The 27704-nt window shown below is 45.5% G+C and overlaps 1 protein-coding gene across 1 annotated transcript in view; it reads right to left on the reverse strand.

The window, feature by feature from the left end:
- SLC24A3 (solute carrier family 24 (sodium/potassium/calcium exchanger), member 3) overlaps nucleotides 1–27276 on the reverse strand; it is a gene marked incomplete at its 5' end in the record, with an annotated part of 57939 nt that extends 30663 nt beyond the window's left edge. The window contains 4 exons of the mRNA XM_008937844.1: nucleotides 14451–14554; nucleotides 16436–16520; nucleotides 20920–20994; nucleotides 27200–27276. Of these exons, the coding sequence (XP_008936092.1) occupies nucleotides 14451–14554; nucleotides 16436–16520; nucleotides 20920–20994; nucleotides 27200–27276 (341 nt within the window). The remainder of the gene's footprint in view (nucleotides 1–14450; nucleotides 14555–16435; nucleotides 16521–20919; nucleotides 20995–27199) is intronic.
- Nucleotides 27277–27704: the final 428 nt, after the last annotated feature.

Raw genomic sequence — 27704 nt, forward strand, 5'->3', positions numbered from 1 at the left:
GACTGAAGACAATCCCTGCAGTGATTAGCCTTACGAGTCCACGGAGATCACCAGCGATGCACTGACTGTGAGCCCACTGCTCAGTGCCTCACAGAGGGAGCATTTCCTTCCCGGCTGCCACGCACACCGTGGTGTTGGCTCCTCATGTGCCGTTTGGTTCCTCGACATTAGATCCTGACAGACGTATTGCCATTCGGCTGAATACGTTTTCAGGCAAAGATAAAAATCTCTCATGAGTTTTAAAGGCAAGTGGTAGAACGTCTTTAATTCATTAGGCAGTTTTAATACAAACTGTCTCCTGCAGCACAGCACTACAAGCTGAAGTGCATCACCACAAGTTCCTTAGTGACTGATCATTGTTGCTATTTTTGATAGATTTTCCATGCAGCTCTGGGGTCCAAGGATGCTTCCAAATAAATCACTAGTCTATAATTTTACTCCACAAAGTTTAAACGAGGCTGCACTTGGAGCCACAAAGCCCTTTTCTGGAGAAGCAGCTTTTTCTTTTAATGGTCAGCTACAGCCTGAAAGGTGACTGTAAACTGAGACAACCTAGCACTGCTGCAAGACAGGTTAAGAAAACAGGCAGCAAACACAGACACCTTTTCCTTGCTGCTGTCTTTCCTCCTCCTCCGAGATGGGAAGCCAAGGGAATTCGTACTGCTGCCTGGCTCTGCTAGGCTGGGGACAAGAGGAGCAGGCAGGCCACTGGGGTTTTCATAGCAGATGCTGCTCCCTCAAGTTTTCTTTCATTACATTTAAATTCTCGTCAAGGGCTTATCAAAAGGCATCAAGAAGCAGAGAATCTGGGTCAGTCTTCATGCTGCCCCTCTTTGATGTGGACTGCACAGAAGCAATTAGGAAAGCTCTTACACCACCCTAACAGAGCTGGGATCCGTTTTCTGAATGCTCCTTTGTGCCGACTGACAAAACTCTTGCTCACTGTGATACCCTGCAGGCACCCTGAAACCTCACCACCAGCATGCTGTGTCAGCCTCTTCAATCAGCAGCAGCAAGACACACCAGGGCAGCCTCCTTGCACACTACTCCTGGCTTGCAGGAGCTACCTTCAGAGCCAAGGGCTGGCTCTGAAAGCCTGGTCGGGTCTACTCCAGAAGGTGTGGTTTACCTGACACTAATTGCACTGGTAATAGCAGTAGTATTAGTTGAGGTTTAATTTTACTTGCTCTGCTTGAATATAAATGGCAGATGTCTTAGCAATAAACACCATTATTGGATCTTAATGACCTTATGCAAATCCAACCAATCATCCTGAAGTCACAGCTGCTCAGCCAAGCCAAGCAGAAAATTAAAATAGCTTCCATAAACAACCAAAACACTTTCTCCACCAGGTACTTGGAAGAGAGGAAAATGACTTGATTTGCCACAGCAAAACCTGCCTACAAAGATGGATCCTTGTATGCCAGACGTATATATTAAAGACAGAACTGTGCTTCACTTGCAAAATTAAAGTTATGAGCAATTTGTCATCTCTGTCAGTGCTGGGAAGAAATAAGAAGAAAATCCACTTCACTATGCCCAAGTAAAATTTAGTAGGTCTCACTGCCTTTTTTTTTCTGGTTAAATACAGTCTGAGGTTCATTCAAATCTGAAAAGCCATACCATAAAGGAGATATGTACGTTAATGACATAGAAATAAAGGGATTCTTATAATTCCTACAAATGGTGGCACTTAAAATGAACAAACCTCTGGGCAGTTCCTTGAAGCCCTTCCATTGTTCCAAAGACCATCACCAACCAGCCAGGGCTGCTGTCCACCACAGAGGTGGTGTCTCTCACACAGAGTTTTCTTGCAACAGAGTTTTGGCACCTCCATAGGCATGTACATCTCACAGCAGGTGAACACCAAAAGTGCTCAACCTCCCTCACCAGAGAAGCCACCCAGCTTCCTCCAATGCAAGCAGAGGACCGTGATACACCATGGCTCACACTCCTGGTCCCTTCTACTCAGGCCCTGCATGCATCTCTGTGTTGATACATGTGCAGCTGATGAGCTGCTCCCACATGTCAGGAAATGGCAGGCAAGACTTTGAGCCTTTGGAAACTGATCCAGGTCTGGAGTCAGTGGCTGAGCTCAGGGTAAGCTCAAGCTTCCAGGGACAGCTTGTGAGTGGGATGTGAACCAGATGAATCAGAGCTGGTGGCCTGTTCTGTACAGTCCACACCTTGAGGGACCCCCTCCTATTCCATGACCAATGCATCGAGCTGAAACACCTCTCCTAAGACAGCAACTCAAACTAAAGAAGTTAAAAAGACCCCTCAGATTTTGTGCTGCTCTAGCATCTGTCAGTCTGTGCAGAAAAGCCAGAAAAGGCAAATTGTTTCTGCCTCTCTTGACAGCAGCCTGGGAAATCCTGACTTCTGAGAAGCAGAATATCCCTGCCTGCCTTTGGTGAATCTGTCAAGGGCCTCACTTTCTGGGACAGCCCTGACAGGGACTCATCTCTCAGGGTTTCTCAATTTCCTTTGACAAGGCACAGACACTGCCTTTTAACTTTGTCATTTATTATTTTAAGAACTCCTTGCTCAGCTCAGGTAATTACACGGATCCTGCCACCTGCCTGTTCACCCTCGCTGGTCGTGGTATCAATGAAGCATCATATATTAGTGTGAGTGTCACATTGTCTCATCTGTATTCATCTCTATATTAAATTAGGCTATAGAAGCCCCTATGACTTTCAGTAAGAAGCCGGTGCAGAGCCTCTGCCTGTCTCCTGGGAGGGTGAGGTGCTTATCTTGTTCTGTCCCCAGCCCTATGGCCTAAGCTCGGGTGAGTTCATTAAGCACTTGCCCTTCCTTGTACAGGACATCAATGCATTTTTTTTTCGCAGCAGCAGCAGTGGAGAATAAATGCATGTGGGACTGCACGGGGCTGAAATCTTCAGAAATGTGAGACCCACAACATGCACACCTGCTGAGCTGTTGCAACACATTCATTTCTCACTCATACCTTCCTTGTTCACATGCAACTCTGGTTTGATTTTTCTTTCTCCACGATTATCTCTTTTTTGCCCTAGTGTTGATCAGCTCACCAGCATCCACGTGTTTTGTTTGCTGCTGAAAACCATTCCTTAGCCTGCCCAGCAGTACCTGGAGTACCTCATTTTCACCAGTGTCATCCCCACAGCAAAACACAGGGTTGTGCCCGAGCTAAGAGGCATGGGTTAGAAATCCCATATCTGGGACCCGGCACAGTGTAGAGGGTGGCGAGTTCCTGGCAGCACTCTGACCCGCTCTGTAGTTCAGACTCAGAATCAGCCAAGCAGGTCCAGCAGAAATTCAGAGGCTGCCCATCAGCCCTCAGACAACAGAGGCTCCCAATCCTCAAATACTGGAGGATCCAAACACTCTCCAGCCAGATGTTTTTCCCAGCTTTTCAATCGCACCTTCCTGACTTGAGCCTTCATCTATGTCTGAAGTCACCACGTGCCCTCTGACCACATCCTTCCACACTACAGGCCCTTTGGGGACACTCTTCCAATGCACTTCACACCTTCTCTGAGACCATTTCATCTCAACCAAAACTTCCTCATGTACTTAGTAAAATGTTCCATGAAGTGGGGTCACAACCCCTGCTGTGAGTGAAGGAGATGAATGCTGCCAGAAGGGCAGGCCCCAGCAAGCCCTCGAGGGCGCAGCAGGCAGGGGGCAGGCCGGTGCCCCCAGCCCACGCCAGCATGTGTTCCCCAGGGCAAACAACCCGGCGAGGGCTAAGGGTGATGTCCGTGATGCGCAGGCTGCAGGATTTGTGCTCTTTAAAAGGTTGTGACCAAACAGAAACTGGGAAATGGCAACTGCATACTTAATATTCTGCACACACTTGCTCTCTCACTCTTGCTAAGTGTATCAGTCCTACAGCAACTGTATAACGAAGACACAAGGCAGGAATAAATTTCTTAAGATAATTACTGAGATCTTCTAGCACTGTTTGCAAAGAGAGGAACTGCCTGGCCACCAGGACTTGCAAGTTAATTTTCACAAAACTTCTGTTGTTCTAGGCATTATTATATCCTACCTGCAATGAGCAAATCAGCCAGTCAGAAGCCAACAATCATTAGCTGCAAATCTAACACAGCAGAGATCGCAGGGTATACTTGTCACCCTTGCTGCTCCCCCAGGGATCATCTGCCGGACTTAGCCATGAACCCCTGAGTCACTCAGGCTTACTCCCAACTTTACAGTCCCACACTGGCGAGAGCAAGGTCCAAACACCCTTGGATGTTTTGCAAGGAGCTGGGGTCAGAGAGCTGCAGGGGCACGAGAAACCGCAGCAGGGAGCTGCAGGAAGCAGATGGAGACGCTCCCTTCTGTACCCCATGGTGGCGTCTCCCTGTTGTTGACGTGCTTGGGTCACAGCTGTCCCAACATCCCAGGACAGTACGAACACCCAGTTCAGTCCCCTGACTATGACCTTTACTGAGCGCCTCCTGGCACAGACACCAGAGCCCCACAATGTAGCATTCAGGCTTGCTCAGGGCTTTGACCAATACTAAAATTCCCTCCCAACTGAACTGAAGCATAAAATATGAGCACAGGTCAGGACAAAAAAAAATCATCCAGGTCTTAAAATACATGCATCTCTCTAAGCCAGTAATTGCCGAGCATCTCTGATCTAATGGACTCACTGGGAGGAAAGCTTCCTTCCAATTACCAGCCCCCTAATTTTTCCACCAGTTAGCTGTTCTCTGCAGCATTCAGCCGTCACTCCAGCTCCCGGATTGTACAGTGCAGACCAACTCAATTTATTCTCATTATTTCCCTGAGAATATTTGCTTTTTTAAGCAGCTCTTGATATTTTCATTACTGCGGCAGCCATCCATCTCTGTGACATTCTCAGAATGGAAACAGTGGACACTCTCCAAACCACAGGACAAAGCCAAAAATATTTCCCTGCTCAATTGGTACTCATAATTGTCCCCAAGTTATTCAGACCAGCGTTGTCTTTCTAGCTCAGATTCCCACAGAGCCAAGGCAGAGGGACCCTGAAGACCTACATTTGCAGATGACTCCTGGATCACTGGCAATTCTGTGCAGGATTCACAGCAGAATTCAAGGACAGCTGTAGACATGGTACAGGAAGGCATGCACAGGGTAAACATTTCCCAGCCTCTGCAGACTGGCCAGTCCTCGTCAGACATAATACCAGCTTTTGTGATTTCCCTTGGTTTTACATTAGAAGTGATTTAAGGAAAATTCCTATCGATGGTAAGCCCACAATATTGATCTGTTAGTGTTTGGGTGACAGTGTTTAGTGATGATTAGGAACCAGAGTTACTTTGATGATGATAGAATTCCATTTTTAACTCCTCTGATTTCCTCCCCTGTTTACATCCTGCTCTTGAACGTAACTCTGTGAAGAAGGTTTAAAATGCTAATATAAAAAAAATCACAGCAACTTCTGAGCTGGCCAGAGCAACCCTGGATCACTCCTTGAACTGCTTCTTCACAGCTTTACATGTTTTCCACCAATGGTCACAGACATCAACAAGGAAGAAAACCCCATCATTCCAACTCTCCTCTCCCAAAACTCCTCTTCAACAATTCAGGAAAAAAAAACACAACCAAACAACTCATGAATGCAACCATAAAGCCAAAGGTCAGTAATGACTCCAGTCTGAATTACTTGTCAGCGAAATTAAAGCTTAAAAGATTAAGACATGTGCAAGCTAACTATGACAGAACTAGGTTAAAAAAAAAGATTACAAAAGTCCAGTCTCTTCAATAAACAATGTTCTACCTGTTTATTAAATCTCTGTTCAGTTTCCTCATCTCAGCTCTTCACTCTTTGTAGCAGCTATTTCTTAGGTATATTTTCACAGTGAGGTGAAACAGAGCACACATCCACTGATGATGCTGAGAGGCATCCCCAGCTTACACAAGGGTTTCCCGTGACCTGGACAGAGGACAGCCTTCTGACTTTAGTTTATTTCTGCAGGTAAAAGAATGCCACTGGAGCAGAAGAGAGACAGGTCAGACAAGGTACTTCCTTTACTCCAGTATACTGAGGAAGGACATTGGGCCACCAATCAGACACCTTGACAAAAGAAATAACTGGAAAGGCTCTAATAAACCAACAACGTCTCTGGGACAACCCCGCATTCACGGTCCCCTGCTCCATATAGAGCAGCCTGTCTTGTTCTGGGGAAAAGTGAAATACAGAAATTAAAACTCAATTGAAAAACAGCAGTTACATGGCAATTGACAAATCAAGCTATGCAGACAAAAAATTAGTGTTTAGTGCTGGTGTGACTCTCAACTCATGGTTATATGGCTTTCACTTCAGCACTTTTCACTAACTTCTTCTCATCTCACAGGGCAAAAGGCTGGGGTTTAGTGCTGGGTGAGGACAGAGGAAGACTGCATGGCACGCAGGAGAGAGCAGCAGAGCTGCACAAAAGCGAAGAATCTGGGCAGGGGAACTTTCAAAAGTGAACAGACCCTGCCTGTGCTGGCTTGAATGGGAGCTGAACCAAGCACTGGCTGCTCCCGAGAATCCTGTGTCCTTGTCTCCAAGGATGATGAGAGGGCAGCAGGAGGAGGGGAGAACTTGTGAAGCACAAATGCGAGAGTGAGAGAAGACAGGACAGAGCGACTGAGGCTTGGAGGGGGCCCTGGGCCAAGGTCAATCTCCCCACAGACAGTGGCTTTGCAGTCATGGAAAAAGCCTAATACAGTCAATCACAAGGCGGTCGGCAGGCTCCATGCCTCTGTCTCTTCCTGGCTGTCTAGCATGCATCCCCATGAGAAGCTGCTGAACTTCCATTTGAAGGGCTGCATCTGCTACCACTTCATCTCCTGCAGCATTCTCTTGCTTCCTCATGCCCTCTCTTTGCCAGCAGAAAGCAAAGCAGAAACAGCAGCTAAAGGAACAGTGTTTGGGTGAGGTGACTTAGCTGTACAATGGAAAGAACATGCATTTGTGTCAAAGGCACACAGACAACTGAGGAAACAGCTACAGACACATCCAACCTGCACTGCACCGGCATTTGGGGAATGAGGACAGTTCTTAATATAGTTCCATATACTAAAAAAATCAAGTGGGCTGCACCTGGCCACTCACAAGGGTGAACTTCATCTATGCCTTGATCAGAGATTTCAAAATGCACCAGAAATTGAGCTCTCCAGCTTCCAGAGGCCCAGTTTAAGCTATTTTAAAAATACATCTGATTTTCAGAGTGTGGATGCTCATTTAGGATTTAGGATGCTCATTTGTTCTGGCCATCAAAAACGCAGGCAGCTTGCACTGCTTGTCACTTTGTGAAAACTGGTCCTCTCGTGCCAAGGAAACTGACCTCAAGAGATTTCATTGCTTATGTCAGCAAGAAGAGACAAATTTATTAAAAAAAAAAATAAAAAAAATAAAATCCCTCCAGTCCAGGATCCTCATTGGTGATCTGCAAAGCGTCATCAACACTAATTGGAAGAGAAAATCAAGGCACTTCCAGGCTACTGAAACACACATTTTTACTGTTCAGTAACAAACCATGACACAAATATTTTTTTATATAATCTAGAACCACCTTGGTTTAGAACACCAAGAAGGCCACCAGCTCTTCAGGGTCTGATGGGTACAGGCATCTGACTTAACGCCAGATTTGAAAATGACTCAAATTTTCAGCACTGTTTAAAAACAAACAAGAGAGACAAGGGGTTGATAATACTTAACACTAACAGAAACATGTTTATGGTTATTCAAAACAATTTTGCATTTGTCAGTCATTCTCTGGAGTTTGTAACACACACAACATAAGCTCTGGGCTGGCACATGACAGCCACACGGTTAATCTCCCCAGTCTGCTGGTGTTACGCAAACCAATTAATTTCCCAGCCCACCTTTGTCACCTTTGAGTCACCAGCCAGAAAAAAGCAATACATAAAGCTGAGTTTCATCTACATCAATTGGTTTCTAGCATGAGAGCAGCTCTTCAGGAGTATTACAACACTACCAGTTATCTGGAAACTCTAAAGTGAGGCACAACAGCAGATGGTACAAACAAGTTCTGTGGCTTTTAGACACCCATCCTGCACGCAGCTCAGCCAGCAAAAATGAGTTTGGCTGCCGTCACTTGCAGGAGGACTAGGGCTCCAGCTACCAAAATGATAAATTCAATAAATTCCACAATTAAGTGTGTAAATAAAAAAATGAAGTGGAAGCTTTTCTAATTACTCCACTCTCGTGAGGCCCCACCTGGAGTACTGCGTCCAGTTCTGGAGCCCCCATTACAAGAAAGATATGGAAGTGCTGGAGTGGGTCCAGAGAAGGACCACAAGGATGATCCAAGGCCTGGAGCAGCTCCCTTATGAGGACAGACTCAGAGAGTTGGGGCTGTTCAGTCTGGAGAAGGCTCCGAGGGGACTTTATTGTGGCCTTCCAGTACCGTAAGGGGGCCTACAGGAAAGCTGGGGAGGGAGTTTTTAGGATGTCGGTAGTGATAGGACTAGGGGGAATGGAGCCAAACTAGAAGTAGGTAGGTACAGATTAGACGTTAGGAAGAAGTTCTTCACCATGAGGGTGGTGAGACACTGGAACAGGTCACCCAGGGAGGTGGTGGAAGCCCCATCCCTGGAAATTTTTAAGGCCAGGCTCGATGGAGCTCTGAGCAACCTGATGTAGTGGGAGATGTCCCTGCCTATGGCAAGGAGGTTGGAACTAGATGATCTTTCAGGTCCCTTCCAACCCTGACAATTTTGTGATTCTACGATTCCGGCAATCTGGTCCAAGCTGCTTCCGGCTAACTACTGAGCACTCAGCACTGTTCCCCCTCACACAGCACCAGCTTCCCACAGGAGCTGGGGAAGAGGCAGGCAAGGATCAGTTGTGAAACAGGGAAACCTGAGGGGGTGCCTGCAGGCAGGGTAGCTGAGGTCTCCACAGCTCTTACCACCCATTTCCAGCAAGCTGCGAGCAGGGATGGGGAAGCCTCCTACTCCAAAAGCGGATAAACTAAAGGTGATAAGCACCACAGAAATGTGTCAAATAGAGATCACTGAATCATAGAATCGTTGTGGTTCGAAGAGACCTTTAAAATAATCTATTTCAACCATTAACCTAGGACTGCCAGGTCACCACTATCCCACATCCCTCAGTACCAGATCTCCATGGCATGGAAACCCCTCCAAGGGATGTGGACTCCACCACTGCCCTGGGAAGCCTATGCCAGGGCTTTTTAACCCTTTTGCGGAAGAAATTGTCCCTCACGTCCAACCTAAACATTCCCTTTCAAAAACTGAGGTTGTTTCCTCTTGTCCTATTGCTTGCTCCTTGGGAGCAGAGCCTGACCCCCACCTGGCTCCAGCCTCCTGTCAGGAGCTGTGCAGAGCCAGAAGGTCTCCCCTGAGCCTCCTTTGCTCCAGGCTCAGCACCCCCAGCTCTCTCAGCTGCTCCTCACCACACCTGGGCTCTAGACCCTTCCCCAGTTCTGAACACACTCCAGCAGCTCAAGGTCCTTCTTGGAGTGAGTGGCTCACTGTAGATGCAGTGTAGCCTGAGACCTGCTGTGCTTTTGACACCTGAAAGACAGCTATGGGCTGGATCCATGATCCAGGGGCAAAATTCGCCTGAAGAAAGTTTTTCTTTTAGGCCTCAAGAAATGGGGAGGGGTTGGGAATCAGAAGTAATGGAAAGAAACCTGAAGCATCTGGTTGCTTAGAAGGAACATTACCATGTTAGCAAAAGCAAGAAGTAAATGGTAGGAGATGAAGTAGTTGCACCACTTGCTCAATTCAGGTCAAGAATGATCCTAGGGATGAAGCCAGGGTTCATGACGAGAGATGTTTTGTGTGTGTGCCTGCAGAAGGTGGAACAGGAGCTGGGAGCTAGGAGAAGAAAAAGGGGCTCAGATGGCTAAAGCAGCTGAATGCTCCCAAGGAGAGCTGGGCTGTATGGACACTGAGATGGCCACTTAAACCAGGGTCAGCCCAGCAAGGAAGCCCTTGTGCAGCACGGAGGGAGCAGCAGAAGCAATGGGAGCAGCATCTGGAACCGGAGAGCAGCTCCTTCCCAAAAAAGAACATGGCACAGGATGCTATGCATTCAAGGGGAAAAAATGGGCCCGTGCCAGCTCTAATTGGCCCCTAAAATGACAAGTTATTCTTTTGAATTTTATCTCTCTATGCTTTGTTTCCCCATCTTTAAAACATCCCTTCATTTCACAGAGGTTTGGGGAATATTAATTAATCGTTCATCAACTGCTCAGATAAAATAGTGATGAGATCGGTAGAAGTTCAAGAGGAAATTAATAATTCTGCCTCTGGAACAGGGCTTGAATAGAGTCTGGTAAATAAGGCAGAAGGGCACACACTGAACAATGAAGAGAAAACAAAACAATGAATAGCTGCTCATTAAGTGAGCAAAGTCCATTCTGTGCACTGAGGGAGGCAGGGACCCCGTGGAGAAACCAGCATGGGACCCTGTAATTAAAGACTGTATAATAATGCATGCCCACCAGGGGGGCAAATTAAGGTTGCACAAGGAACCTTAACACTGCCATTTCCTAACTTTTCAGTGTTTGACTTTCAACCTTAACAAAGCTCTTGTAATATAGTTTTTCGGTGTGCAGTGTCAGATAGAGGTGTGGGCATCATACTTTCCTTCTCCAGTTCCAGCAGTGGGATGTCTATTCTAATTTATTCTGAGAAGTGTGCACTTACAGCCGTTAAAGGCTTAGAAAAATATCCAATTAGAGTTGGTCTTCAAGTAAATGCATACTGGCTTTTTGGGGTTGTGTGTTTGTTTCTTTTTTTTATAGATGCTGCACGTGGCCAAACTCATTATTTTTTTAAGCCAAAGAATAATACATCCAATACAGCACATATATACTAGAATCTAATTTAAAAATAAAATATATCCAGGAGAGAGAAACGATCAGTATTTTTTAGTTCAACCTTTACCAGTCAAAAAAACTCAAACCAAACAAACAAAACCAACAAAAAAAAAAAAAAAAAAAAAAAAAAAAAAAAAAAAAAAAAAAAAAAAAAAGGAAAAAAAGCTTTTCACTTGATACCGCCCAGTTCTGCAATAATGAAGTGTTTATGGAAGTGCTGCAGCAGTCCCCTGCAGGTTCTACTTTTGGGTTTCCCAGTCTGTGGGCAATGCATTGCTCCCAAGTCCTCTGCCACCAGGCAGCTGCCTCACCATCTCCAGCACAGAGACTTTTTCTCACCCAACTCCAAGCTGAGCACCCTGGGAGAAGACAAAGCAGCCCTGCCACAGAGCTATTGCTTACCTAACACTACTGCTTGTGCCACTCTCCATCCACCTCCTGGACTGCTGGTATCTTCAAGGAACCCACGATCCACATAGCAGATGGGCAGAGACCAGCTGGTGGGATCCAAACATGCCACCACCAATTCTGCCACTCTACTCTGCAATGGTGAGACCTCATCTGCAGTTCCATGTCCAGCTCTGGGGTTCTCGGTACAAGGACATGGAATGGGTCCAGAGGGTGCCACAAAAATGATCCGAGGGTTGGAACCCCTCTGCTGAGAGGACAGGCTGAAAGAATTGGGGTTGTTCAGCCTGGAGAAGAGAAGGGTCCAGGGAGACCTCACTGCAGCCTTTCAGTGCTTAAAGTGGTCTATCAGAAAGATGGGGACAGGCTTTTTAGCAGGGCCTGTTGCCACAGGACAAGGGGTGATGGTCTTAAACTAAAAGAAGGAAGATTTAGACTAGATATAGGGAAGACATTTTTTTACACTGAGGATAGTGAGACTCAGGCCCAGGCTGCCCAGAGAGGTGGTCACTGCCCCATCCCTGGAACCATCCCAGGTTAGGTTGGCTGGGGCTCTGCAGTTGCGTCTGCAACCTGCTCCAGTTGCAGATGTCCCTGCTCCCTGCAGGGGGGCTGGACTGGATGACCTTGAAAGGTCCTTTCCAACCCAGAACAGTCTATGATTCTATACCACATCTGCAGCTGAAAAGTGCCCTCATTAACAGGTAAACTGACAAACCCAAAGGCCTTTCAGACTTGAACCAAGATGCCAGAATATCGCTTTCCAGGGCAGAAGTCCTAGAAAATACATCTGTGTCCTGAGCAGCTGCGAAGTTTGGCTGGTAAATTCCTGCCCACCAACTCGCTGGTCTCATCTGAAAGCCAGAGGACTCCAGCTGCTGACTCCACAGGTCTGATGTCAAAGAGAAAACCCTGCTCTAACCAGGCCGGAGCTCTGCAGGCAGCGCAGACCGACAGCCTGCTTCCAGGCTCACCTGGCCCACCACATGGCAACTCAACACTTGAGATCCAGGACCCAGCAGAACAGAAACCCAGCTGCCAACCAAATTTAGCATCTATGTTAGTGCATCTATAGAGACAGTACTGAAAATAAAATCGAATTCCTATTAAGACTAATGCAAAACAAAGAGATGAATCACACCAGTAGAAGTGAACGACTTTTTGGTGAAGGCTTTTGAGTAGGAAAAAATCAAACACAAGCACAAACCAACACAGAGGTTTTATCTACAATATTGGAATCATTTAAACTGAGGTTTCTTATTTCCTCGTTTATGATTCCACGTAGTGACATCAATCACTCCAGGTCTCACCCACGCTCTGTGGGTTAAACTGCAGTAAATATAGATTAAGTGACTTCATGAAACTGTACTCAAAGCAGTAGCAAAGTCATGGAAGCCAAAGTTTGGACAAATCAGCTGAAATCTCAATTTTTGGCTTGAAGAGGTCTTGCAGACCACACTTAGGATGACTTAGAGCAGCCAATCCCTCCACTGAACTTTGGAAGGGTACCATGCCTAGAAGGCTGCAGGCATTTATTTGAGCATTTTGGCTGTGTTATAATCCTTCAGAAACAAACCCCTCCCACCTGTACATGGTCTCTCAAAAAGACTGATATTTGCCATCAGCCCCCAAACTCTATTAAGCCTTTTCCTCTGAAAGCTGTGATCTGTAACTAGTTTTTTTAGCAGCTTTGAGGCATGCAATCAATACCATGGAGAATAAAAAACAGGAGTTAGCTCCTCTGTGATCGTGCTAAACAGTTAATCATTTTCATTTGCTTGAAAAAAGCAACCTGAGCAAGAAGTCCCACTGATTACAAGAGAACACCTCTGGGGAACACAGCTTCGTGCCCTGGGAAAGCTTTGGCTGTTAAAAATTGGCCTAGATCAACCAGGTTTTCCTAGTAAGAGTTACAGCAGAACCACTAACGTACTGAGTGTGTGTAGCTGCCAGCTGCGCGTTCCCATGCAAACATGGGAGCTTGGGTACCTAAAAAGTAGCACTGAGGGCTCCTCCTGAAGCCTCCCCATAGTGAAAATATTCACCTTCATCCTGAAAAAGTTCATTGCTAATGCAAACAATATTTGATTGCAAACTTTCCCAGGAAAGTCCAACCTCTCTGCATGCTTCCTCATGCAGACCAAGCTATACAAGCCCCTTCTCTTAAGTAGTTCTTCTGGAGCTAGTTATTGATAACGTTACCCTACTTCTCCTCTTTACAAATAAGTTTGCACAGTAACATCCAAAAAACATTTTATGAGACTGTAAAAACATGGGGCATGTTGGCAAGTGTTAAGGTGAATGCAGATTCAGATATTTAATTATGCAGTCAATCACGTCTGCAATTCAGACAGCAGCTCAAATCTCACAACTTAATTACTTTAATTTCAGATGAATAGCTTGTGTTATCATAAGCAGTTTGACATGCTGGAAAACAGTCAGAGTTTATGCTAGAAATTAAAAGCCTTTACTGATACTGAAAAAAAAAAAAAAAAACACTGAGGCATCCTTTAAAGTATTCAAAAGCTGACTGGTCAAGGCCCAGAGCAACCTGATCCAACTTTGAAATCTGCCCTACTTTGAGGGGTGGTGAGGGCTTTGGACCAGAGACCTCCAGAGGTCCCCCCTCTGACACAAGCCATCCTGTGATTCTGGATATAAATAATGAAATAAATCATAAGCCAATCCTGTACCTTTCTCATACAATTTCATAAGTCATACCAGTCACCACCAATGTTGTGCCAGCTCAGCACACATATCTGAAACTATCTTGCACAAAGGCAGCATCATTTTTTGATGCTCTGGAAGTGTCATCATTCTTTCAGAGGCAGCCTGCATGGCTCACTGAAGCACATTTTTACTAGCCAGAGGCACAGACATTTCCTGGCTTCTTTAGTCTAAAAGAACCAGATAAAAGTGTCCCGATACACTTTTCAATAGCTACAAAGAGGAGGTGTTAAATAACCAACTTTTACTCCTTTGACCACCCACATATCTTGGGCAGCTTAAAACACCTGAGCTGACATTTGCTGTTCTGCTTTTCATTTTGAAAATGCAAGAGGAGCAGCGTAGGGCCCTATTAAAATGAACAAAGCCAGAGAAATGTGCGGCAAGGTTGTGAACCCGGCAGCTGATTTCACAGTACAACCAAGGCACAGGATGAAGCAAGAACTGTTAGGAATCATTAAATGCTCTTACCTGTCCAGCAAAAAGCCCACACACGCCAATAATACAGAGAATGTTAAACACAGCCGAGCCTACGATGGTTCCAACGCCTACGTCTCCTTTTGTGATAAAAACACCTGAAAAACAAGTTCAAGGCAAGCTGTGTAAATTGGAAAGAGAAGAATTTTTCCACAAAAAAAATTGCAGCTCTCACACCCCTTTAATGAATCTACAGGCATGGACCAGTTCTGCCACTTTTCCTCCTACTTAACAGGGCAATTTGCAGAAAAAGGTATGAAGGTGAACAAAGGTGGCAGAACTTGCTCTCTGAGGGGACCTGGATAGATTGTCTTATGAAAGCCAAATACCTTAGACAGATTTGTCACCAGCCTCATGGTGTTGCAAACCAACATCATGGCAATACACATCATAAAAGTCAGTAAGCTCTGTGGGGGCAGCTAGTCAGACACAAATCTGCAGGAAATATTTCCCACAAGACATTCCCTCATCTGTACTCTGCTCTTGCCCATATCCCCATCCCTACCGGCCTCAATAGCCAAGTGGAAGCTGGAGCTGGCCTGGCCACTAGCTACTTGCCAGCAGAACGAGGCCTCTTAGGATGAGTTATGGGGCTATGTTACATGCTTCTTTCAAAGCTCTTCTGTCAAATTTGGTTAAAACTGGCCAGTGGGGTTAACGCTGAGGGAGACAAACTGACAGACACATGCGTCATGGCACTGCACAAAATTTGTTCCTTAAGAAGTCAGCCTAAAAATAACACTCCATCTCCCACTCACTGTCAGTCTGTTTAAATTCATGACTCGCATTTATCCAGCTAGCATAGTTTAGACTCTTTCTGTTCCACTTTATCCTTTTGTTAGAAATATGTTGCACAGAACCAGTCACCCACCAAGCGACACTCCGTATCTGGTGGACTATACCACAACAAGATAACGATCTGACCATAGGGCTTCTCTAAGCTGCCTGAAGGAACCTGGGTTTTTTTTTCTCCCCACTACTCCACTACCCTTAACCAGAATAGAACTCCAACTTGGTCCAATTTAAGTTCCTACATCTTAAGGCTTTGTTTGTGTAATCAGATCTTCCTGCAGAGCATGCAGTGAATTAATTCTGCATCTGATAGCTGTGACTCAAACAGAAGTTGTCTTGTAGAGAAAGTATCCAAGCTGACAATAATTCTCAGCAGTGAAGAGCCCACCTGAACCTCCCAACTGCTGCTTTAGTGATCATTTACCAATAGAGGTGTGGATGAGTAAAACTGCCAGAAGAACACTTTCCCCTTGTGCCAGGTAACATACGTACAGACTCATTTTGGAAGAGCTGACTGCAGTCCCCTTTTAGCACCAGGCTGTTGAAGGACCACAAGATTTTCTTGGGTTTCACACACTTAAGGACTGCTGAATCCCTTAATCACACTTCCCTTAAGTGGAGATTTGCTTCACCCTTGTGATGCTCTCATCAACCTGTGTCTCCGAGGAAGCACTTCAAATCCTTTTCTCCTCCCCACCCTGTCTTTCCCAGAGGGAAGTGGTGTTAGAAGACTAACCAGAGAAGAGAACCTGCAGCTGAGGACACGAGGAGTTCGCCCGGGTACTATCCCCAGAGGCTGGAGGTGTATCCTCTCCAGCCATGTCCTGAAGACGGGCATGGGAGGGTGGAGAGGAGAGGAGAGGAAGGGAGGAGGCTGCCTGTGTGGAGCTCAGTGCTGTGCAGCTCAGCTGGGCTACAGCAAGGCAGACTAAAGGGCTAACTGTCTAATGGCCCTGGTGTGATGAGGTCAGATCAAACTACTTCCAAGTCAGCCCTATATGGGATAACATCACTTCTCCAAAGCTGCTTCAGCTAGTGAGGGTTCCCTGCAATTAGTCCTATGTGTGCCCAGGAGGGAAGGCCCAGGCATTATAAGGAAAGTCACAGGCACTCAGCAATCCCATTTCAACTCTGAAAAACAGCCAGGGACACACAGAGGTTTCAGGAAGCAGCAGCAGGTTAGTTACCTATGACAGATGTAAACAACTCAGGAGCAGAGCTTCCCGCGGCCATGAAAGTTGCCCCAGCCACGTCTTCGCTGAGATGCAAGCGCTGCAGAAAAACACATCAGAATCATTGATTACAACACTGGGAGGCTGGAGGAATTCAGCTAGAAATGTTAAACTGCCTGCCAAGAGTGGGAATCTGACGATATGGACTAAGTTTTATGTTAACAAAGTTTAAGTACTGGGAAAAAGTCATCGGGGGCTTTCACTACTTAAGCTGGCATCTCCTTGTAGAGAGGGCAGGTTGTCTGTGATGCCCCTTTAAGGGGAGAGAAAGAGCAGTTCTCTGCACAGCAGTGAGGCAGTCTCACTAGCCACAGCGATTCTCCTCTGTGATCCCAACAATACACACCTTACAGGTCATTTACTTTGGCCCATCAAGGGTAGGGCTAGGGCTCAGGCTTGGTTTACTCTCAGTTGTCTTCCCTGTATCATGTCAGTCTTGGACTTTTAAACTCTACTCAATTCCTTTTGCTTGGATCACCACCGAAGATACCTCCTACGTTCTTCCCCTAGCAGTGCCCAGGGAGTACCCAAAATGGGGGTTTCTGGAAGGGAGAGGACCAAGTGCTTTATGAAAACTTCACTTGTATATGCCGTTGCCACAGATTTACTTGGTTAATTGCTTTCTCAACGTTCTCTTAATTCCCACTGCTCCACCTGCTCAAGTCCCTCTTCGGCAGGCACGACAAGGCTGTTAAAGACCACATGCCTTGCTGGCACCTTCCACAATTTAATGAGCAGCCAAAAAAAGCCACTCCTCACCACACAGCCATGAACTGCTGAGCTGTTACTACACAAAGCTGGCTTGCTCATACGTGTGTGAGTCACCAGCTGCTGCCGCTGTACGAGCAAGGGGAAGCTGGTTGAGGGTGGGGGGAACGTTTCCCCAGCAAAACTGGCTGTTTGAAGCAGCACACCCAATCCAGCAGGACGAGGAAGCTTTCCTCTCCCCTCTTCCTGCAGCAGCAGTGCCGGGTTTCTCTGCGCCTTTATCATTACCAACATACATTTGCAGAGACGAGACTGCAGCAATCCTCCCACCAAGAAGGCAAACTCTACCCACTGAGCACACACAACAAAAAAACCTGTACATATGTTGCAGGGACAAGGAAAAAGGAAAAGATGTACCCTTATTGGGATGCTTTTTAAACAGGAGACCATGGCATCACTGCACTTCTATAGAAGCTTGTGGAATCTGATTAAACACAGCTTTATGGAAAATTATTTGACATAGGATTAAAACCATTGTAGGAGAAGTTCACAGGACCAGAAGTAGATCCCCGAAGGCCAGTTTATTCTGCAGGATTCTCTATGAAAACACAGAGATAGCCATGCTACAATGGTCAGTCTGCAACCCGATGGTGTCTTTAGAAAGAAATGACCACCAGCCAGGGAAACCAGCTACATTGACTTTCTGTGGGGATTGTTTAATTTAAAGCTATAGAAGGTTCCCTGGAGGACAGTTCCTAAACAACTTATTGCAATGCATATGATGATTTAGATAACGCATTAGAGCAGAAAATACAGCACAGTACATAGGAGGGAAAAATGTCTTCTCTGGTATTCGCAAACAAACATTTGTAACTGACGTATGAGGTTAGTTCCCTCAGGGAAACAGTACCAGCACTGACAGAAAGGAGCTGGGCAAATGCAAATACAAGCTGGTTTAGGAAGCAAATGATAATCAGGGGCTTATGGGAAGTACAGCTGAACTAAGGCAGAATGGGAATGTCTACCATAGCATAGTGGTAACTTCCTGGAGCACAGGAAGTTCCACCTCAACAAGAGGAAGAACTTCTTTACTGTCAGGGTTCCAGAGCACTGAACAGGCTCCCCAGGGAGGTTGTGGAGTCTCCTCCCTTGGAGACTTTTGAGACCCGTCTGGATGGGGTCCTGTGTGACCTGCCCTAGACTAGATGGTCCTGCTCTGGCAGGGGGGGTGGACTCGATGATCTCTGGAGGTCCCTTCCGACCCCTGACATTCTGTGATACTGTGAGTGCTCTGAGAAATTCCCATCTCAACACACACATTTGGGAGTGCAAACGCTTCGTTGGCTTAGCTCAACAATCACTTTCCAAACTAGATGAAGCTAAGTCAGAAAAAGAGCATTTATTTTAGAATTAGGGCATCTAAACTGTAAGCAACTGTACAACAACTACTGGCTGATCTCCAAGACCAAAAAAGCCTTCAGGCAGGAGGTCTGAATTCTTTTGTGCTGGATAGGACAGTAGGAGGTAGTCGAGTTACTGATGGTAGATCTTAGGTCAGCAGCTAGTCATGACCATGTATGGCTGTTTGCATGCTAAGTGTGTTACATGTACAGCCATTCTTCATAGAATCATAGAAAAACCTTTTTGGGGAGATAACTACACAGAAACAATAGGAAATGTAAAATTTCATCCGTTTATATGATTCATTTTGATAATCTCTAATGACACAGTTTCTTCCTTCTGGACAGTAACTTCAAGTATGCTAGACCTAGTATTCCATCGCTAAGTTTTCTCTTTCACACACAACTGAATCAAAATGATTATTATGGTTGCATTTTATTGGTGGTGTTTGGTAACACAGTAGCTCAGAAACATTAAAGCAAAAGAGGAGTAGTTAGGTACCATTGGTAAGACAACAACTAACCAAAAGATAAAGATTTGGTCAAGTGAAAATAGCCTTCTAGGACACAAGGGCTTGTAAATAGTCTGTTAAAGTCAGACTGAGAGGGTGTTTGCTTTTTAGACATCAGATGTCTGTACAAACCCAAACACATCTAAGAATTTATCAGAACAAATGGCACCATAATTCTCATACTTGTACCTCTATAACCAGCCTGCTGGGATAGGTGGAGATGGGCAGTTAAAGAGCTCAGCATGTCTACACCTCCAGCATCTCCCATCCTCACCTCCACACCAGCCTTGAACCTCAGTGGCTTTCCCTAGCTTCTGCCCTAGAGAGTACATCACCTTTGCAGGACAGAAGTTCCTGCCCTGTGCTGTTGCCCTTCAATTACCTGAATACTTATGCACCAAAATAGTGGTATTTCCTGGGGGCTTTTTTTTTTTTTTTTATGATACAAAAGGCTTGTATGGCAGGGTGCTGAACTACAAATATCAGATTAGTTTAGAAGCGACTTCCATCAGAGCTGTCAGCACAAATGATTTCTCCTGCCATTTCCCACACCTCCTCCCAGGGCCAGGCACACCCTGTGCACTGATGAGTGATAGTTATTGCCAGGCAGATCAGCAGGCATCTCCTCCAGCTGACAGAGACAACTAACTGGCAAGAACAAACCGTATTTTCTACACACAGATTTCATTGTCTGAGATTGACAGTGGAGGGGGCTCCCTCCACGTGCACTTTGGGCGCATGGACTGTGTTCACCCTGCAGCTGTCCAAGCTGATTTCAGCTAAAATGTACTCCTTGTCTTCTAAAATTTCAGCATGTCAGCCTTAGCAGAAGAGGGACAGAGTCCCCTGCAATTGCTGAAAGCATTGAAGAGCTTCTTTACAGCTGACCTAGCTGTCATGGCTGCTTTACAACTGAGCCCAACACAACGCAAGGTATGAAACTCATTACTTTGAAAGCAAGGTACAAGATCCATTATTTCTACTGGGGTAAATCAAGAGAGGTTTTAATTCATATCAGCTCCAGGTGTCATCTCTCCCTCCTCTGAGTGGGGTTTTTTTTTTTGCGTGGTTGTTTTTTTCTTAAATACCAACACATCTCAACTCTCTCGAGCACTTTTTCTTTTGCAGCCTGATGCTTTGGTGGTTTCTGAGTTTTAAGATGAAGGTCGATGAAACTCAGAAACACCCTGTGGATCAGTATTTCAGAAGTCAAGAAAAAAAAATGTTAACATCTTCCAAGCCCCAGGAGAACTGAGTGACATGCCTGAAGTGGTGTTCTCTACATGGGCAACAAACATTATCCCAATCCTCTTGCAGTCTCCAATGGCCAGATCCTACCTCAAGGGCAGGAGCATGTCAGCAGCAAGCAGCAGAGCACAGGACAAGCTAACAAGCTCTGTGGGCCTTACTGCCTAGAAAGCCATGCTGCAGCTAGCGCTCCTGCAAGCCCTCAGCCCACAGCTCAATGGGGCTGAGTTTAGCAATCACTGCTCTATGGAACATGTTTTCCACTATGTTATAAAACTGCCTCCATTTTTAAGAAGTGCTATGACACATATAGAGCAATAGTTACTCAAGAGGCAACTTCTGGCTTTAAGAGGGAGCATCAGCCAAGTTTACCCACCAGCAGACTCCCAGCTCATCTCCTGCAAGCGATAACATGAAGCTGAGCCAACGCACACGCAGTGCTACACAACTGAAAGAGAAGCATGGGGAATGCTCCAAGGCAATGGTAAACACACCATCATCACGTTCTGAGGCTCTACAGAACTGCTGCTGAAGCAGCACACAAGCTTAAGTAACACCTTCTAGTACTTACTTCACAAATCTTTTCCAGCGACGGGACAAAGAAATCATCACAGACAATCGCCAAAGCATAAAACATATACACGGCCTGCAAAAGAAAAGAGAAGATGTTGAGTCTGGAGATTGTCAAGCAGAAAAGAACCGCAGTGTTCCAATTCACCTCAGGTTTGTTTGATATATACACTTTAAAAAAATAAAATGTTCTTGCAACAAGAATTCATGGGGCTTTCTGAGACTTAATAGAAAGATCATGAAGTATTTATCCAAAAGTTCTTACAAGCTATCAAAAGCTACCGACATTTTATCATCATCATCAAGAATATATTTTTATTTTTTTAACATCTCTGGTTATTGCTAAGCCACACCTAAATATTTTCACCTTCCTTTTTTTCCCTGTTGCACAGTGCAAGGCTTTTTTTATGATTGCGTTCTATAAAAATCTAAAACCCTAGAGAAGTAATTTTTGACATGCTAGCATTCTGAAAAAGGGGAAAGGAGCATGTTTTCTGCAACTGAGGTGTTCTGCCAGGTCACCTGGGAGCCTACTGATAATTTTTGCTTAGCTCCACATGGGAACAACTTCCAAATGACTGAAACCCAAGGGGGAACACAAGACTTTAAAGGACACCTAGTGAACCAACACCTTAAAACTCAAAAACCAGGCCAGCACCAACCCCTCACAGCACTCCTCAGTGTCAGGTGTGCAGCCTGCTACAGCTGAGCTGATCCCCACAGGAACTAGAAAACAATCTGCCTGCACGTGCTACTGAAAACCTGCCACAGAGAGGCTACATTACCATCTTGGGTGTCCTGTCTTTGACAGGACAAGAGGAAACGGCCTCAAATTGCACCAGGGCACACGTTGGACAATAGGAAAAACTTATCCACTGAAAGGGTTGTCCAGACCTGTGCCAGACTGCCCAGGGCAGTGGTGGAGTCCTCATCCCTGCAGAGGTTTCCAAGCCATGGAGATGTGGTGCTGAGGGACATAGGCCAGTGGGGACCTGGCAGTGCTGGGTTAACAGCACTTGATGATCTCAAAAGGCCTTTTCCAACCAAAACGATTCTATGATCCTAGGACAGGACCTGGTTCCCAGCAGATAACCTTATCAGCAAATGTTTTAGTTACTGCTCTGTACTTGTGAAGCACATGTACACAAGAGAGACCCTTAAATCTGGGGTGTGTAAAAAGAGAGGTGAGGCTCAGGACACAAACCTGGAACAAAGTGCACTGAAGCAGCTGTGACAAAGCAGCTATGTCCAAAAGGAGGGGACACAGAGGACTGAATGTGCTGAGGCAGAGGGAAGGAACCACTCCCAAAGTAAGACAAAACTTCTTCAAAGTTCAAAGATGGCTCCATCTTTTTTGTAATGCTTGCCATGTACCACTATAGACTTATTTTTACAAGCAGTGCAGCTTTAGTGAATAAATGGAGCTGAAAGAAGTGGGCAATATTTGTAGAAAAACAGTGTCTAAATCTTATTGAAGCACAGAGGAGTTATTACAACATCACCAACAGATTCTCCTTCTTTGCTTGTCTTTGAAGTTTACTATTGAAGCTTGGGTGATGGGAGGAGACCAGAGTTTTGTTGGTTTGTTTGTTGTTTTTTTTTTTTTGTCTGGAGGGAATACAGCAATAAAAATGACCTCTGGGGTTTTTTTCCTGTTTAAATTTTCCAGGAACAGGTTTAAATCCCCCAAACTCCCTAAAACCAGATTCTAAACTTGCTAGAATTTAACTACCACTTTGTTGCAAAAAGCCAGGAATTTCTGTGAAAACATCAGGTATGAAAACTTTCCAAGCTCAAAAAGAATTTTTTTTTTTTTTTTTTTTCAGGATTAGAGATGGGAATTTCATCGTGATGGATGATTTTGACACCATTTTCATGATTCAGTGCTAGACAGTCACTTAGGACATTTTCTGTGCTCCCCTGTGGCTACTCAACCATGAACAAACGTAACTTTTGCTTCAAGAAGCTCTTTACACTGCAAAACAGCCCAGAAGGCAGGAATGTAAGCAAAATTCCAAGTCTACAACTCTGCTGGGTGCAGCAGAGACCTTGATCTTGTAGAGGGAACAGTATCTGCTGACATGATACTAGCAGATAACAGATACTACCAGATAAAGGAACCCAGCAGCTCACAGACATGGTCCATCATAGGAAGAAGGATCAGAAACAGCCCCCGAGGGTTACCTGGCCAAATCCCATCGAGATACAATGGATAGTGGGTGCCCAACTGGAGCCTGGATTTTTTGATTTGCTAATCATATTACTCCACAGTGGGTCATGCCATCATTTTCCCTTCCCAAATACACAGTAATGCCTTTTAGTAACACTAACCTGTACATCATCCCTATAAACTGAGTGCATCCTCTGTATCTGACATCACCTACAGTCCCAGAGCGCAGCACATCACACGGTTGCTTGGGCTTCCTGCAACCTGCTGCTGCTGTGGTAGTCAAGCTGTCCCCAGAGTGGGCAAGGCAATGGGATGGAGAGAAGACAACAAACCAACAAGGCACACATTCAAAAGTCAAACCACTCACTTCAGCATCCGCCTCCACACATGGTGCACACGCACAGACTTTGCCTCCGGTGTGTTCTCTCTCTTATGTCGGATCACGTGTATGTGGTGCTCACCAGAAACACAATCAGCCTGGGCAGACATCAGGTGCAACACATCCATCAGTTTAAGCTTAGGAAAACCCTTTGGAGAGTTTTCAAACGAGTACTTAAATGATGCAAAGGGTGGGTTTGCACTGTCTCCACAGCAAAGAGGAACAGCACAGTGTAACCCTGTCCTGGTACCCACAAGTAGGTAGAAAAGTTGTATCTCACTGAGTCACTGAGGTGACAAGCATTTTCTTTTGTCCACTCATGCCTAAGCATTTGTAAGATCAGGTTTAAGAGAAAAGGCAAAAAAGGGACTGAAATGAGTAAGGAGTAGAGAAGTGGACCTCTTCTATCAAACTGGTCTTGAAGTTTGCTGAAGTCATCCACCAGGCTGATAGAACAGACCAGGCTGAGTCCACGCTGACTTATACACTTGAGCATTTATTTTTAACAACTTCACTGTTGTCACAAATCCGGTTTGGGTTGCGAGTCTTCTTCAATTTTATTTGACTGGCTTGAGTGCAATACAGTATAAAGTATCAAAACCTAGGTACCTGGCTAGAAAACAGCCTGGTTCACAAACTAAAACACTAGCAACTACCCTTGGTAGGTAAACATGAGGACAGGGACTGTTACTCGCTTGAAAGTTGTTTGCATTTTTTTGGTAGGGCTTTGTTTGTTTTTTAAACAAAGCAAACAAAACAAGGTTTAGAGTCTGGGTCTGCAGGAACACAACCAAAAGATTTAGCTTTTTGTCACATCAGACTTGTCAAGATGGACACCAGTACAGGTTATTTTAAGTGGAAAGAAGAAAGACAGCAACAGGGCAACCAAGTCTGTTCTGTATGTCCAATCTGGGGAACCCAAATAGCACGGCTTTAAAGTTCTGGAGCTGATTAGGTGGTATCAGCTTCCACTTAAGTTAACTTAAGAATACAACGGAGAGTCCCATTGCTTCTTCCTTTAACACTTGCCAGTTTGTCCCTGCAGGCACCACAGGAGCAAAGGATTTCTCATTCTCTAAGAGCGGCAGCAGGGATGCACTTGCTGAGGCCTGTTCCACCTGACAACAGTCATTTGGGATAAAGGCAGCAGTTGGGGCAATGTAGCTGTGATATGGGCAGAGCTGGAGCATGATGTGTGATGGCAACAGAGGACAATGTGATGGGCAGAACACAAAAAAAAAGTCTCAGCCCCAGCATCATTTAGCCATGTTTGGTTTGAAGTGAAGACATTGATGTCTTTAAGCAGGCAACCTATTTAAAATACACTCCCCAGAATGACATTAAAAATTACGAAAATATAATGGACCTGCATAAAAGGATTACAAATACCAGAATAAGTATTACATTAGGATTGATTTTAAAATGATGATTCTAACAAACAAGCATCAGAGAAGTAAATGCAATCTCTGCATCAAAGGAGACTAAGTATCTTACTCGAAATACATATTCCGTTTCACAGGACAAAAATGGTATTTTTTCATGTTTGTCCGGCAGTCCTTTGAGTTTCCCATACGAAGACTGCTTCATACTTGGATTAAAACTTGCTTCACTGAGCTAAAGCAAGAAGCTTTTCACCAGAAAGCTTAAATGCTGCAGGGGCCAGCAATTTCCACAGCCCTGTCTTCTTCCCAAGAGATCCAGGAAAGGAAGAGGTGAGTGTTCCTGGCTGCTCCCCCCGCAGACCTCCTGCCCCAGGCGAGCAGGCACAGCCAAGGGCCATCACTGAAACCACTGTACCCAAGCACAGGGCTTGCCTCAATTCCAGCTGCATTACAAAACCACCTAAAACACCCTTATCAAAGATAAATCAAAACAAACCCAGAGTCCAAGTTTACTGGGAGCAGCAGCAGCCCTTGGTATCAGGATGTGCTCAGCAGCAGGCTGTCTGCATCGAGCAGCATCGCTAGAGCAAGCACGTCCAGGGCACTGGGAAATCATCACCCTAAGGAGACGGCTCTGCTCTGTGGAAACGAGATGCAGCTGCTTTTTGACTCTGTGCAGAAACAGATAAAGACAGGATCCACTTAGAGCGACCTACGTTTTCTGAGCGGACCTCACACGGGGGGTGGCAGGTGCCCCACTGGTGCACCCCATTCCCATGGCTACAGCGAGCGGCAAAGGAGACGCAGGAGAGGGCTACCGGGCACAGACGCCTTCCTCCACCCAACCCCTTCACCTCTGCTCAGCACGCAGTGCGCGGGCTCTGCTCCAGCAGGAGCACTCACACACAGACTCTCCACACCACCAGCGCCCACCACCCTGGCACCACATTCTGGGCTTACCCTGAGACAGCTGGGAAAGGGGAACCTATGCTGAGCAGTCAAAACTATGGGGACAAGCCAGGGACCAGGGCAGAGCCTATGGCTGGGCACACAAAGGGTGAGTAGCAATGGGACACGGGAGAAGGACCGTGCCCATCCTATTGGGCTTTTCCAGGGAAACCCACAGCGATGCCCAAACCAAACCCTCCTCCTCTGCTCATCAGCAAAAACCTTACGAATTACTCAGCAAAGCAATCTCCCCCCCGTCTCGTGGAGGTAACGGGTGCCTATCACCCAGTGTCCAGGAGCATGAATCGCTGCACACAGCTAACAGTGACAGCTCACTTAAGCTGACTAAAAATTACTGAATGCTTTAAACATTCATTAAAAGCAGACATTTTCCTGGCTGCTTAAGAATGCCTCTTTGCCCAAGAAATACCGACTTGGTGAAGATGACATTAAAAAAGAAAAGAATTGTCTTTGACTACCTACTCAAAATCAAGGGATGGCTTTGCAGGGACAGCGCTTCCCCCTGTGACAGTACTGCAGCTGCTGAACACAAGGTCCTCAACACGCAGTGACCATCCAGTGGGCTGGGAGACCAGGGTTATTTAAATAAATTTACCTTAAGTATTTTTAATTTTGGCCTTATCCACACACACCACTTACACTGACTTGCTTAGGGCAGAGATCACAAACCTCCAGGTCCTAAACTGCACTGATTTCTGATACCAGTAAGGTCTTTAAAATAGCATCTATTAAAGTCTTCTTGGTACATTTCTGAACTTTGAGGCAAATCCCTCACCCACCTGTCATCTTCCAGAATTCCCAAGAGGATCCAGAACATCCTGGAGCTGATAAATGAGAAGTTATGATCTTTTCTTTAATATATTCAGGAAGAAAAATTCACTTTAGCAACTTAACTACTTAGGCAAGTTCTGGAGATCACAAACTTTTTTTAAAAAAAATTAATCCAATTGACAATCTTTTTAAACAGAAAAGAAACTCTAATTTCTTTCTCTTACAACTATGTCATTAGGGGTAAGAGGCACCACAAGGATTTTGAGGGGAAATTTCTGGGGATAAGATTTCACTTATTTTCTAAGGCAATTAACATGCTGACCCCACAGCATCCTTGTGCTCAGGGGCAGAGGTCCATGGCTGCCTGATGGCCTCAGCACAGCTGGTCTGAGGAACTCACAGACGTTCGTTCACATGACAGCAGCTCACGGGTTGCCCTGGGACTCTTAAAAGGGTTTTATGTAAAACTGAAGTATGTTACACTCATCGTAGTTACCAAAACTCACTCTCAACCATCACTGAGAGTAGAAGCCCTTGTGGGCAGCAGCCTGCGGTGAGCACACTCAGCCCAGTCCACACTGATAGAAGAAACACAAAGTCACAAACTTACACAAAGGACGTGTAGGACCACAGCTCCATGTCTCCTGTCCTCGTTTGTGAAGATGTCACTGGGGAATTCATGGAGAGCTGCAAAGAGGGGGGAAAAAATAAAACACAGACGTTTAATTGGCCATTCAAAACCACTGCATGTGCTGTCAAGTAAACAACAAAAAGTTGCCCAAGTTCTTGTACTGGGCAGTAGTCCTGCAACTAGCAAGCCAGAGGCTTTTTCACCTTCCTGTTAGTTCAGCTTAACTTGTCCTCTTGCAATTACAGCCCTTCCCAAAGTGTTTACTGTATAATACGCTTCTGTGGCAACCACAGCATTGTGTATCAAAGACACCTTGGGCAGGGCAGATAAATTCCAGGAGCACAGCACCGTACTCTACCAAAAATATTCAAAAAACCAGAGAGTTGAGGAGTAAGTAGTTATGGGTCACACTCACCAGCATTTTTGACTCACAGTTTTGTACCCAGAATGGATGGGTAAAGTATGGTAATCTAAATGCACACTC

Source organism: Merops nubicus, unplaced genomic scaffold, assembly GCF_000691845.1.
Source record: "Merops nubicus isolate BGI_N331 unplaced genomic scaffold, ASM69184v1 scaffold9513, whole genome shotgun sequence".
NCBI lineage: Eukaryota > Metazoa > Chordata > Aves > Coraciiformes > Meropidae > Merops > Merops nubicus.